At 38.3% G+C, this 15555-nt stretch overlaps 1 protein-coding gene across 5 annotated transcripts in view; it reads right to left on the bottom strand.

Annotated features, from left to right (window-relative positions):
- RAD18 (RAD18 E3 ubiquitin protein ligase) overlaps positions 1-15555 on the bottom strand; it is a 106413-nt gene that overhangs the window by 34284 nt on the left and 56574 nt on the right. For all 5 annotated transcript variants that reach the window (XM_082639789.1, XM_082639790.1, XM_082639791.1 and 2 more), the window contains one exon: positions 4389-4526. In XM_082639789.1, coding sequence (XP_082495915.1) covers positions 4389-4526 — 138 coding nt within the window. The remainder of the gene's footprint in view (positions 1-4388; positions 4527-15555) is intronic.

The following is a 15555-nucleotide window of genomic DNA, read 5'->3' as shown; positions in this document are numbered from 1 at the left end:
GGAGCAGGGAGAACCTTTTAATTCTAATGAGCCTTTTATTTACAGTATTACTAAAGAATTCCTGAATATTTCACAGATCAGAGAATAGTGATAAACATAAGAAACATGACAAAAAAGGATTAAAGATTCAATTAATAAGAGAACCACAATATTTGTCACTGACTGCTGAATGGTAGTGAATGCATCTGGACATTTTTCTGAATCTGTTACATAGAATCTAATATTCACTGGGGAAGAGAAAAACTAACCCGACATAACCAATATATCTGTTTGATCCAACACATGTCACATTTCTACACATCCCTTGTCATATTCTCACTTTCCGAGGTCTCTTATTGCAGATAAAGATAAAGGCCCAGGAAAGCTGGGGGGATGCAGACACAGTGTTTGCAGGAATATGCATGCAGATGTGACCAAATATCTGTGAATATGAGTGCAGAAAATCATCTCTGTGCAGGATTCTTCAGTGTCCAGGCCCCTCCCTCACGATGTGTTTCAGGGCTCTGCTGGGACTTCACTTGTGCTGGCTTTAAGATTCAGGGACCAAGTCAGTTCTTGACATGCCTGACACGTGCTACTGGGATAGAGCCCCCTTTCGTGTGTTTGCTCACAGAGAAGAAGAGCTTTCACACATCACTCATGCACTTGTGGAGGCAAGTGACCTTTAACAAAGGACACCAACAAGAACTGTCAAGGTTTTGTTATAAAGATAAAGTTTATGGAAAAAGAATAAGACAGATTCTTCAAACAAACAAACAAAAACCTTTCCAACTCCATATGGTCAAGATTTTTCCAGAAATAATTATAAGTTTTTGTTACACTCGTGAACAGTGTACATCACACAAGAGAATAATTTCTAAAAATAAGCTCCTGATGTTGTCTGGCTTTCGCTAAGCCTGCTCATTACCAAAACAAAACTGTACCCTCTAATGTTTATCTGGGAAAGAGAAACAAGCAGTTAACTAAGAGGACCATCCAGGATCTCTAGGATATTCTCTTGTAAACAGACACCTAGGACCAGGTTGAGAGGAATCAATCACCCAGTAAACCCGGTGAACCCAGGCAACTCTATCACTCAACTGGCTGGGAGAATGCAATCAAGCCGGCAAACCAGGGAGCAGGAATTCAACATAAAACTACCTTTTATTTTTGCACCTGATTTATATTCTTCTCTTACTTCTTCCCCTCTTATATAAGCTTCTACAGGATAAATTCCCTCTTGCAGACAAATATCATTCAACAACTGTGGGCAATGAAAGTCAGTTATCCTTTATATCTGCCCATGGATCTCAGGACAGAACTCCAAATAAAGCCGAAAACATGAGGCCCTGACATTAAACCTCCCTAAAGAAACGTAAAGTAACAAAAACACATGAAGGTTTTACTTAACAGGACACATATCTTGTTCACTTATATTGGCACTTTAATGAGCAAGTTTACTCTAAAGAGCAAAAGTTACACTGGTTGTATGATGCTATAAAAAGCCCAACCTGGGCTCCCCTGGTGGCGCAGTGGTTGAGAGTCCGCCTGCTGATGCAGGGGACACGGGTTCGTGCCCCAGTCCGGGAAGATCCCACATGCCGCGGAGCGGCTGGGCCCGTGAGCCATGGCCGCTGAGCCTGCGCGTCCGGAGCCTGTGCTCCGTAACGGGAGAGGCCACAACAGTGAGAGGCCCGTGTACCGCAAAAAAAAAAAAAGAAAAAAAAAAAAAGCCCAACCTTTTGGTCTGTGCCAGTTTGTCTGCCTCTCTCTCACAGTCCCCACCCCTCCCAGACACATGTGTTCACACACAGCTATCTACCAGCAGCACTCATCTCTGAACCCCAGACAGAGCAATACTCATGTGCACATACACAAAGAATACACCACCCCTGACTACAAGCAATGAATCATTTTCAAAAGAGATTCAGGCAATAAACAAAAATATTCTCTTAATCCGAGATATTAAGCCAGATTTTCTCAGGACCTCAACTACTCTCTGACAATGTCCTTTAACAACTGCATGAACAAACTTAACTTGTTCACAAAGACCATGAAGTATATACTTATACTCAGGCAGCAACGTACTACATGACACCAAGAGAACTGAGGACAAAAATAAAGAATGCAATAGCACTGAAAGAATAAAACACTTAGAAATAAATCTAACCAAGGAGGTGAAAGACTTGCATGCTGAAAACTACAAAACATTGTTGAAAGTAATTTTTAAAAAGACAAAAATGAATGACAGACATCCATGTGATCATGGAACGGAAGACTTAATATTGTTAAGATGTCACCTAACCAAAGCAACTAATCAATGCAATCCCAATGGCACTTTTTGCAGAAATAGAAAAATCCATCATAACATTCACATGGACTCTCAAGGGAACCAAATGGCCAAAACAACCTTGAAAAGGAAGAATAAAGTTGGAGGACTCATACCTTCCAACTCTTAAATTTGTTACAAAGCTATGGTAATTAAAACAGTATAGCACTGGTGTAAGGATAGACATACAGACCAACTAAATAGAACACAGAGTACAGAAATAAACCCTCACATACATGGTCAGTTGATTTTCAACAAGGATGTCAAAAGCATTCAACGGGGAAAGGACAGTCTTTTTAACAAATGGTGCTCAGAAAACTGGATTATCTACATACAAAAAGATGAAGATGGACCGTTACGTACACCATATACAAAAATTAACTCAAAGTGGACCACAGACCTAAACATAAGAGCTAAAACTATAAAACTCTTCGGAGGAAACACATAGGAAAATCTTCATGACACTGATTTTGCAACAACTTCATGGCTATAACAGCAGAAGCACAAGCAACAAAAGAAAAAATTGATAAACTGGTCTTCATCAAAATAAAGCACTCTATGCATCAAAAGATACTATCCTGAAAACAGAAAGACAACCCAGAAAAAAGCTGAAAAATATTTGCAAATCATATATATAACAGATTAATATTCAAAATATTTAAAGAACTCTTAAAACTCAACAAAAAAACAAGCCAATTAAAAAATGGGCAAAAGACTTGAACAGACATTGCTCCAAAGAAGAAAAACAAATGACCACTAACCATATAAAAAGATGCTAAACATCATTAGTCATCAGAAAAATACAAATCAAAAAATCACAATGAGATACAAATTCACATCTACCAAGATGGCTACAGTAAAAAAAAAAAAAAAAAAAAAAAAAAGGAAAATAACGAGTGTTGACACGCATATAGAGAAATTGGAATCCTCAAGCATTGCTGGTGGAAATGTAAAATGGTGCAGTCACTGTGGAAAATAGTTTGGTGGTTTCTGAAAAGGTAAACGAAGAATTACTATGTGAACCAGAAATTCCATTGCTAGGTACATATCCAAAAGAATGGAAAGCAGAGACTTGAACAGATACATGAACACCAATGCACACAGCAGCATTATTCACAACTGCCAAAAGGTGAAAATAACTCATTACAGACGAATGGATAAACAAAATGTGGTATATAGATACAATGGAATTCAACCATAAAAAGTAATGAAATTTTGATATATGCTACAACATGGGGACCTTGAAAACATTATGCTTAATGAAATAAGCTGACAAAGAAGGACAAATAATACATGATTCCACTTATATGAGGTACCTAGAATAAGCAAATTCATAGACACAGAAAGTAGACCAGAGATTACCAAGCAATGGTGGGGAAAGTGGAAGAGTTATTATTTAATGGGTACAGAGTTTTCGCTGGAGATGATGAAAAAGTTTTGGGTGTAATAGTGGTGATGGTGACACAACACTGTGAATGTACTTAATGCCACTGAATTGTACCTTTATGAATGGTTAAAATGATAAATATGTTTTGTATATCTTTATCACAATAAAGAAAAAATAATAAAGAATTTTCTTGTTCACTTTTCTCCATTATGATTGTTTTTTGTTCACTGGCCCAAAGTCCTGGCAACATAAATATAATATCAATCTCAAATTTTAAAATGGGTTGAATTTGGAATGTGCTATGTATTAGCCTTAGATATTTCAGCAGAACATTCCATCCAAAGTTAATACCAGTGATAATAAAATAATAAAATAATTTATTCTCTTTGTAGGATACTTAAGGATCTGCAGCAATAAATCCTATACCTCAAGCTTAAACAACTAAAAAACTTCTGATTTCTCATTAATGGAAAGGAAGACAGATTTTAGAAACTGTGTCTTCAGGACATCTCCACGATCATTCTTCCCAGAGTAATAAACCTAGTTTACATCCAACAACTGCTATATGTCTAAAAGTACTTTTGCCTATTTCAAATACCAATTAAGTCCAAAGTAAATTCCTTTGGTTTTTTCCTTTTGATATTAAAAATTATAAAATTCCATATACTTCTGTTTTTAGTTAAAGTCTCTTACCCACGCATACAGATAATAGCTTTTCTGTAGATTCATCTTCTTCTTCTGTTACTTTTTTTTTTGACATTCCAACAGTTTTCTTATATCCTTTTTTGGCTTGATCCACCAGATGCTGAAATTCATTCTGATGTTTTATACCTGAAATTCAAAAGATCTTCTCAGTAAATCAAGGACTATAAAAGTTACATGTCTACAACCGATGGACTGAACATCAAGAATAACACAAGCTTGCTCAAGAACAGCACTCTTTGGACACACAACGAACTTAAAAGGCCTGGGGAGCTGAGGAAGCATTCTTTTATATCTTCCCTGTTCCTCAGATACAAACTTGAAACATGATATTCCTAGTTCGCAACTGTAGGTTTCTTCCCATATCCCACTCTTTTAAAAAGGCTTTTTGATAAAGCATGAAAGATGCTGTTTTCTTAAATATAACCAAAAGACACCATTCTAACTTCCCAGACACAACCGAGTAATAAGAGGAAGAACATTAACTGGGTATAAAAGCAGAAGCTTCTAGGAAAGTTGGATAAAAACATAGGATATCTACTTTAATTTCCCCTTTTCCCTTCACATTTCTTGCCTGTTTCCTATCAGAACCCCTTTAATAATCTAAGATCCCCACCACCACCAATCTACCTTATTTAGGATGTTATAATTAACCAATCTTAATTTACTACTACTTTAACACCTCTGAAGATAATTTAAGCCTGACCTCCAGGTCACCATTATTAATGTACATTAATTTAGTCAATAAAGAGTAGCCGTTCGTCATTCAAGCATGGACTTGAACACATCTATTTGTGATTCTGAACCATGGTTCAAACAGCTGAGGCTGTACTTACTTATCTAGCAACCTTAAACACTGAAGTCATGGTCCAAAATGATGTTGTAGATCCTATAAAAATACATTTTAGAAAGATTCATACTGCTAGTAGTCAAAGTTTTGAGACTGTTTTCCACCAATAATCATCATTTTCCCTGTAGTGCAATACCATGAATAACTGGGTTTAGGGGAAAATTTGTGCTTCGGTTGAAAACTATGCATTTTCTAGAGCCACCCTTCCAGGATTCCAGTCATCCACTGCCCTTGAGCTATGTTACAGTTCTGTAAATTGTAGATAACTGACCACAATAGAAAACAATTCTTGTCTACAGACAAGCAGAATCCTGTCTGGTGAAGGTTCGATTGACTTCCGTCCCCCTCTGGAAAAAGCCAGTTTTCCCTCCATTTGCATATTCATTTCAATATTCCTGATCTATACATGTGACTGTTCTTTGGACATTAGGGAGAATGCTCCTAATTCCAACATATTTATGTGCATGGTATGTTTATGAAAACTCCCAGTGAAACTAATGTGTTGGGTTGCAAAGTGTCTGGTAAATTTTAAATAAGAGACTGGTTAAAATTTCAGCAAAATATAAGCTGCCCATAAAGATTACTAGAAAAAATTAGCTCTTCAGAAATAGGTGAGATCTCATGTAGAATACAAGCTAGGTGATTTCTTTTAAGTCCTATTTAACTCTATACATTTGAGAACAATTACTTTGTACTTGTTCAGCTCCCCGGAATCAATGGGCTACCACCACTGCCATCCTTATGTAGTTTGTGTTAGGCAAGGGTAACACAGCACTATGGGGTCTACATAATTTAAGCAGATCAGCCTGGGCCATTCTGCTAGTGAGGCTTCTCCTGCTAGTAAGGCTCCTCCATTGTGTACTTATGGATTGTAGATTTAGAATGACTCAAGAAACCTGCTAAAGTAGTCTCATAACAGTTAAGGAGGCTTAATGACTTTATCTTCTGAAGTAATAAAATCCCAGGTTTAGAAGAGATTTTCTTTTTAAATCTAATTACCCCTACAGCTAGGCTGGAAACCAAAAAGTAAATGGCAACCACAGCTTTGGCTTTGGCCCAAGAAGTCCAATAACCCCTCAAAAAATGAACAATGCCAAGAGATTATCACTAATAAAATTGTTCCCACTCATTTCTCCACCTCGTTTTAGGAGTTCTGCCATTTGGCAGGGAGAACTTTAAAGTCTCAGTTCTGCTGGCTCAGTGCCCTGAATTTACCTCTTAAAAGTTTTAAGTGGTTCAGATAGTGGTAGGAGCTGAGGAATAAGCCCACAATGAACCAAGTCATACTCTTCAAGATTTTTAATACTTGAATCATACCACCCTTTCTGCCTCACCAAGTTGAAATACCACAATCTTTTCTAGTGCCAAGTCAAGCCCTTCATGCCCCGACCACCCTCACCTGCTCTTTTTTTAGAGCAGCTTTTACAGCCAGAGTATCTCTGGGTCTGCCCATGAACCCAGGGGTGCACCAAAACCAGGATCCCAAGAGTGGGAGACTCAAGCCTCTAAAGTGATGTCACTGAGATACATACTCATCTACTTTAAATCACAGAGTGAGTCTGAAGTCAGTGTCTCGCAAAGTAAAATCTCATGTCTTTTTTCCCCAACTACCTATGACACCCACGCAGCAAACATGGATGAAGAACAGATTAACAGTAAAGGCTAACATTCACTCAGGATTTATTCATTTAACCTGAACTGACTAGCCTCACTTTAAATTCATGACCGTAAGTCTCAAACAAGCACTCAGCACTATCGTACAACTTTTCTACATTTCTCAAGTAAACTTTGCTTTACAATTCTCCAAAATGTCGACTTCATACCTTCTCCAAACCTCCAACACTCCCTTCTCAGTTGGGCTCACACTACTTTGAAAATACAGAAAAGTTCTAACAGGAACTCTGTCGTCTTCCAACTACCACTACTTCATCTGTGCACACATGATCTATCTTCCTGGCAGTTAGCATGAAATGGCGATCCTTGCTGCAATTAAGGGCCAACTGCTAATTTATGCTCTGGATTCCATCACTAAGGCCTTCTCAGTGATACAGTATGTGCAATTATCCTTTACTCTATCATCTATTTCCCGCCTCTCATTTGAATCTTTCCCACTGCATACAAATAAGCCTAGGACGGGACCGTGCTTTTGAAACAGAGTGTGGGTTGTGAAAACAACTTAGTAGATCCAGACCAGCATTTTTTTTAAAAAAAACAATAATAAGAATAGGATAAAAAGTGCTAGAGTGCATTAAAAATGGAAAGAGGAAAAAACCAAGATGTCCTTCGTTAGGTTAATGGATAATAAACTGTGGTACATCCAGAGAGTAGAGTGTCATTCAGCTCTAAAAAGAAGTAAACTATTGGGACTTCCCTAGGGGCTCAGTGGTTAAGAATCCGCCTGCCAATGCAGGGGTCATGGGTTTGAGCCCTGGTCCGGGAAGACTCCACATGCTGCGGAGCAACTAAGCCCGTGCACCACAACTACTGAGCCCGTGTGCCACAACTACCGAAGCCCATGAGCCTAGAGCCCATGCTCCGCAACGAGAAGCCACCGCAGTGAGAAGCCCACGCACCGCAACGAAGAGTAGCCCCCGCTCACCACAACTAGAGAAAGCCCACACACAGCAACAAAGACTCAACACAGCCAAAAATAAATAAAATAAAATAAATTTATTAAAAAAAATAAATAAAAATCTAGATGTGGACATATGCTTTCACTTCTGCTGGGCAAATAACTAGGAGTAGAATTACTGGTAGGTAGGTTTATGTTTCCATTTATAACAGACTACTAAACTGTTTATTTAAGTGGCTGTATCATATTGCATTCTCACCAACAATGTATGAGAGTTCCATTAGCTCTACATCCGGCCAACACTTGGGATTATCCTTTCTTTTTTTTTTTTCTTTTTTGCCATTAAAATAACCATATCTTTTCATGCGGTTATTTGGTATTTGAGTATCTCCTCTGAAGATCTGTTTAAATATCTGCACTTTAAAAAAAATACATCCTAGGACTTATTGAATTTTAAAAGTTCTTTATATAATACAGATACTAGCACTTTGTCAAATATAAATTTTACAATATTTTCTCACAATCTGTGACTTGCTTCTTCATTTTCGTATTTGTCTTTTTTTTTTTTTTTTTTTGGTCGCACCACGCAGCATGTGGGACCTTAGTTTTCTTACCAGCAATCGAACCCGTGCCCCCTGCAGTGGAAACATGGAGTCTTAACCACTGGACCGCCAGGGAAGTCCCTTCATATTTGTCTTCTGAATGTAAAAGCTTTTATTTTATTGAAATATAATTTATCACTTTTTCTTTTACGATTCATACTATTTGTGAAAGATGATCATGTCAACTGTGAACAAAAACTCTTATTTCTTCCTTTCAAATCTGAATATTACTTCTCTTTCTTGCCTTATCACACTGGCAAGGACCCACGGTACAATGCTAAACAAAAGTGGTAAGAATAGACGTCTCTACCCTGTTTCTAGTCAGAAGAGAAGCATTCAATATTTTACCATTAAATATGATGTTAGTTGTACGTTTTTCAGATATCCTATACTAGAGCGGTTCCCAACCTTTTTGCACCAGGGACTGATTTCATGGAAGACAAGTTTTCCACAGACCAGGGTTGGGGGATGGTTCAGGCGGTAATGGGAGCGATGGGGAGCGGCAGATGAAGCTTCACTCGCTCGCCCGCCACTCACCTCCTGCTGTGTGGCCCGGTTCATAACAGGCCGTGGACTGGTACTGGTCCATGGCCCAGGGGTTGGGGATCCCTGCTATACCAGATTAAAGAAATTCTCATTTAGTGACAGTTTTTATTACTAATGGGTGTTCAACTTTGACATATACTTATTCTGCATCTACTTATAAAATTATACAGTGTTTTTTTTTCCAGTATGTTAATACACTGAATTATATTGATTAATTTTCTAACATTAAACCAATCTTGCATTCTTAGGATAAATTCCACTTGGTTATAATGCATTATCCTTTTTATGTAGTGCTGGATTTGATTTACTAAAATATTGTTAAGAATTTTTGCATCTATGTTCATGAGGAATATTGGTCAGAACTTTTTATTATACCATCCTTGTCTGGTTTTTACTTTCATGGAAACTTTAGCTTCATAAAATGAGGTAGGAAGTATTCCTTCCTTTTCAATTTTTTAGAAAAATTTTTTAGAATTGGTATTATTTCCTTCCTTATGTGTTTCATAGAATTCACCAGTGATGCCATCTGGATCTGGAGTTTTCTTCCTGGGGATGCAAATTCAATTCATTTACTAGATATAGGGCTATTCAACCTTATCTATTTCTTCTTGAGTAAGGTTTGGTAATTTGTGTCTTTCAAGAAATTTGTCCATTTCATGTATGTTTCCACACTGACTGGCATGAAGTTATTCATAATATTCCCTTACTGTTCTTTTAATATCAATAGGATACTTAGTAATTCTCCCTCTTTTATTCCTGATATTGGCAATTTGTGCTTTCTCTCTTTTTGTCCTAATCAGGCTTGCTAGAGGGCTCCCAATTTTGTTGACCTTTACAAACAGCTTGTGGTTTCATAGATTTTCTCTGTTATTTTTCTGTCTTCAATTTCACTGATTTCTGCTCTTCACTGTTACTTTCCATCTGCTTACTTAGGATGGAATTTGCCCTTCTTTTTCTAGTTTCTTAAGATGAAAGCATAGATAACAAATTTAAAACCTCTTCTCTTTTCTAATATAAGCTTTTAATGCTACACATTTCCCTCTAAGCATTGCTTTAGCTGCAATACACATTGCTATGATGTCCTTTCATTCAGTTCAATTTATTCCCTAATCTGCATTTACCTCAGCCAGAATATTTTTCAATTCAAGTATGTATGTCATCTAAGGAATTCCATTTGTTTTTTTGTTTTTGTTTTCGTTTTTTGGCCACACTGTGCGGCTTCTGGGATCTAGTTCCCCGACCAGGGATCAAACCTGGGTCGGTGAAAGTGAGGAGTCCTAACCACTGGACTGCCAGGGAATTCCCTTTTTGGTCTTTTTTTAATACTGTCCATTTCTCAACTCAGTAGGACCCTCCCTCATTCTTCCTTCTTCATACAAAGAACATATTTGTAAATGTTGTTTAAACATTTTTATCTACTAGTTTCATCATCTCTGTCATTGCTGGGTCTGGTTCTATTAATTGATTTTTCTCTTTTCTGGGATGTTATTTTTTTGCTTCTTTGAATTCCTGGTAATTTCAATAGGATATTGTTAATTTTATATTGTTGTACCTATTCAGTGATTATTTTGAGGTTCCCCCACCCAGGACCTTAAAGCTGCCTGCAAGCTGCTGGACCTGTAGAGCTCACCATCTTATTTGTTTTCTTTCTCTCGGGGGAAACAGTCCTGTGCTACCTTTTTCCAATATCTGAAAATCCAGTGATTTATATATTTCATCTGGTTTTCTAGCTTTTAAGGGAGAAAAGTAAATACAGTCTGTTATTCCATCTGGGCTAGGAGTAGAAATCTCCAATTACTTTGAATTTTCTGTGCTGGGAAAGTTATTTTTTTACCAAAATATGCTATTTATGATTTATGTCAACGTAATAAATTTATTGTTGTTTTTAAATAAGTTAATAAATATTTTTGAAATTTCTTGGTTTTAATTTTTCTTAGACCCATGTGTTATCTGGAAGTGTATTATTTAGTTTCCAAATATTGGTGATCTTCCAGAGGGCTTTGTTACTGATTTCTAATTTGATTTCATCTCATGGTAGAGAACAGACTTTGTGCACTGAATGAACTCACAAGGTGACCTTCTGCAGATCCCCGGGGTTCTCTCTTCAGTGCAACTTTCTCCTCTCTGCACTCTGTCTTGCAAACTTCAGCTCCTTCAGTTTCTCTGGTCTTTCTTTCTCCTTAACTCAGAGCCCTCCAAGCTCTGCCTAGGATCTCCCTGCCCGACCCGGAGCCTAGAAACTCTATTATAGGGCTCGTATAATAAATTTTTCCATCTCTCAGAGATTCCTTTCCTTTGTTACCTAATGTCTAACGTCTTGAAAACTATTTCATATGTTTTGTCCATTTACAATGGTTGTTTGTTGTTTTTTTTTGGAGGGGGGCGGGGGGATTGTTGTATATCAGGTCCCAATTATTCTGTCTTGGCCAAAAGCAGAAGTCCCCCAAGCTTTAATCTGTAATATGATACATATCAACAACTATAACCCACATAAATGAAAGCTCTTTGGTGCCCTAGGCAAATTTTAAGAGTGTACAGAGGCTTAGAGAACTGAGAATTGTTGCTCTAAACGTTGGGGTGCCCCAGGGCTTAGCCTTAGGCTCTGTTCCCCACAGTACTCTTCTCCCAGCTAATTGTATCTAAGTATACAATTTTAAAGCACATGTCTTTTTAGTTAGATAGATTCATCCATTTGTGCTTAATTCTATTTTCCACTTGGATATCCACTAGAAACCAAAACTTAACAGAGACAAAATAGGAATTTTGATTCCATTTCCCCATCCACAATCCTCACCCTGGTCTCCATCTCAGTAAATGGCATCATCACTTCTCCAGGTGCTTGAACCAAAAATGCTAGGGGTCATTCTTGATTCCTCTTTTATTCACCCCCTATATTAAGTTCATCAGAAAGTACTATTGGTTCTACTTTGAAAGTTTACCTTGAATTGTGTATTTTACTTCTGCTACCACTCTAGAAATGCCACATCCCTGACCTAATTTACTAAAATGGCTTCACTTCATTCAGGTCTCTTCTGAAACATCACATCACCCTTCTTAAAGGAGCCCTTCTGGTCCAGCAGCTCCATCACTTTCTATCCCTACCTTAAGTCTCTTCATAGCACGTATCACTATCTGATACATCTTACGCGTTTGTTTACTGTCTGACTATTCCCAATAGAGTGTAAGCCCCATGTGGGCAGAGACTTGGTCTGTTTCTTTAATGTTATATTCCCAATACCTAGAATACTGTCTGGGTGATCCATAAATATTGCCTGAGTGAAGAGCCTTTAGGTTAGTTTTCTTACTATTTCTTGCCACCTTACAATTTATTATCTATTCAGCAGATGCCATCTTTTTAGACATAGATAAAATCACATTACTTGTCTTTCTAAACTCTCCAGTGACTTCCCACTGCAGGAAGAATAAAACCCAAGTACACTCATACAAGGTCTTTCCTTCCGGGACCTGGCCCTGCCTCCCTGTACACCACCCTTCCGCTTCGCTCACTACACTCTACTCACACCCGCTGACGCGGCGTCTACCTCAGCGCCTCTGCCCCTGACGCTCCCTCTGCCTGCAGTACTCTTCCTCCGGCTCTGTGAATGGCTGCCTTTATTTTCATTTCGATTTTTTTTTTTTTTTTGGCTGCGCCTGACCGGGGATCAAACCCAAGCCCCCTGCATTAGAAGCGCAGAGTCTTAATCACTGCGCCACCAGGGAAGTTCCGCTAGCAATATTGTTTTGTTTTGTATTTTTTAATTTTACGTCATTTTTTTAATTTTTTATTTATTTAATTTTATTTTTTGGCTGTGTTGGGTCTTTGTTTCTGCGCGAGGGCTTTCTCTAGTTGCGGCAAGTGGGGGCCACTCTTCACCGCGGTGCGCCGGCCTCTCACTGTCACAGCCTCTCCTGTTGTGGAGCACAAGCTCCAGATGCACAGGCTCAGTAGTTGTGGCTCACAGGCCTAGTTGCTCCACGGCATGTGGGATCTTCCCAGACCAGGGCTCAAACCCGTGTCCCCTACATTGGCAGGCAGATTCTCAACCACTGTGCCACCAGGGAAGCCCATTTCGATTTTTTTTTTTTTTTTTTTACTTATGACTCATCTCAAATGTCAACTCCTCAAGAAAAACCTTTTCTTGACTACGTTACCTAATGCCCCCATAATTTCTATAAATTACTCTCCTTTATAGCATCTGCCACCTAAAATTGTTATAATCATCTGCTGATTTACTGTTATTTATCTGTCTGCTATTAGAATATAAGCTCCATGACGAGAAATTTATGTATCTTGCTCACTGCTCTATACTCACTACCTAGAAGAACAGCTAGCACATAGTAGATGCTCAATAAATATTTACTGAATTAATGAATAACCAAATAAAAAAAACAAAGGAACATATTAAGCTAAAATGCCTTGCCTACTTAACAGGATTAAGCCGGTGCTCTCAGGAAAAGTTACAGGAGGTAATCCCAGAGTGTTCATTAGAGGTTTGTCTTTTTTTTCTTGGCAACGTATAAAACTATATTTTACCAAGGTGAAGAGTGTAAAGATCCCCAAAATATGTCTGTCATGGCAGTTAGGCAAGTAAAGTAACTTTGTTCAGGCTAAGATTCCACCTCTTACTGGAGCAATTCAGTCTTAATTAAGAAGACCTACCAAAAGCATTTGCAACCTGAAACCTGCAGGTAACTCAATAAACTCATTTGATTCAACTCTGTATCAAATACACTTTCTACAGATCTGCAACTAAGCCTCAAATTGATTTCACTGTTTCTCTCCTCTTCTAAAAGAGGGACTCATGAAGATAAATCTATCCAAAAGACTGCTAAAGAAAGACATATTGTCACAAAACTACCAAAGTAACTCATTCATAAAATTAAGCTTTTTTTAAGCAAGATAACCTGAAACTAAAGCTTATATGTATGGACTCAAAAAGTATTCCTCCATATACCTTTTTTTCCCCCAGAGACTTGCCTGGAAAAATGTATTCCACCAAAACAAGGAAAAAGAAGAGGCAGATTTGGATCCTGAAATAGGTGAACTGACACAGGAGGGAGGAGAGAATACCCAGAAGGCTGGTGAAAGGGAATTCCAGGGTAGCTATGAAGGAGGCCCAAAGCACAGGCACAGTAGCCTGGAAAAGGGCTGGGGGCTGCTTCAGGCAAGATGTTCTGGAGAAAATAGTGAGTTGATAAATAATCTATGAGTTTCAATGTAATAGAAAGTCACTGACATTTCTCATGGAAAGTTAACAGATAAATTAATATCAGATAAATAGAAAACTAAGCAAATAAAATTACTAATTATAGGGAAAATAGAATGTTTTCCTAAAAGAAATTACAACTGTAAGGGAAGAAAAAATAATCTCCCTTCTAACCTTCTTAGTTCTTAGCTGGGGCTTTATAACAAAAGACAAATTTACATGAGAAAAACAAACAGATGTCTTTTAACATGTATACCTCATGTATATATGGAAGATACCCAGAGAAAAATAAGTAACTCTAAGCCACTTGGAGGTGACTTAGAACACTGGCTTAAATATCATCTTCAGCTAGACTTTAAAAAAAAAAAAAAAGAAAGGTGTGTGGGAGGCCAGTTATGGGGAGATGGCCAGGAAAAACACAGTAAACAAGAGTGAAGTCTGCTATGCTGATTTAAGTCACAGCCTTCTCCATCAACAGGAAGACTAACTTACTTCTAGGGATAGAGAGGGGAGGAGGGACAGACACCTTTGTAATTGTGTCCTACACTTAGGCAAATGGGGGAAGGCAGAGAGCTTTCCTTTCTGCTGCTTCTCAATTGCCTTCTGCTCAAAGCAACATGTCATGGTGGCATATTCTTGGGTGGTGGCATACTCTGACACACTTCATAACCATAGTATTGTATGTTGCCTGGTTCAAACTGTATACAATGTCTCTAACTAATACTGACCTTATAAAAAATTATGACAATATTCAGAAATTGGGAGGGAGGAGAAGGTAAGAGTCAGGATGTACAAAAGAGCTAAATTTTCATTTTTCAAATTAGGGCTTCAATCAATTGTTAACATGGAAAACTGAAACACTTCAAGAAATAGCAGAAAGAATAATCTTTTATAAACATGAAGATAATTATTAAAACAAAAGCCAAAAGGTTTGACAGTTGTTAATTCTAGGAAATGAAGATGGAGACAAGGAGGTGGCGAGAGGCAGAGTTTTTAATAAGCCTTAGAGAAATGTGATTAAAAACCACATACATGGGCTTCCCTGGTGGCACAGTGGTTGAGAATCCGCCTGCCAATGCAGGCGACACAGGTTCGAGCCCTGGTCCAGGAAGATCCCACAAGCCATGGAGCAACTAAGCCCGTGCACCACAACTACTGAGCCTGCACTCTAGAGCCTGCGAGCCACAACTACTGAGCCCGTGCGCCACAAGTACTGAAGCCCACGTGCCTACAGCCTGTGCTCTACAACAAGAGAAGCCACCAAAATGAGAAGGCCGTGCACCGCAACGAAGAGTAGCTCCTGCTCTCCACAACTACAGAAAGCCCGCGCACAGCAACAAAGACCCCACACAGCCAAAAAGTAAATTAAAAAAATTAAAAA

This window comes from Mesoplodon mirus (assembly GCF_964341445.2).
Source record: "Mesoplodon mirus genome assembly, chromosome: 12".
Classification (NCBI taxonomy): Eukaryota; Metazoa; Chordata; class Mammalia; order Artiodactyla; family Ziphiidae; genus Mesoplodon; species Mesoplodon mirus.
The sequence above is the reverse complement of the archived record's forward strand: the minus strand, read 5'-3'. Positions and strand labels throughout refer to the sequence as shown.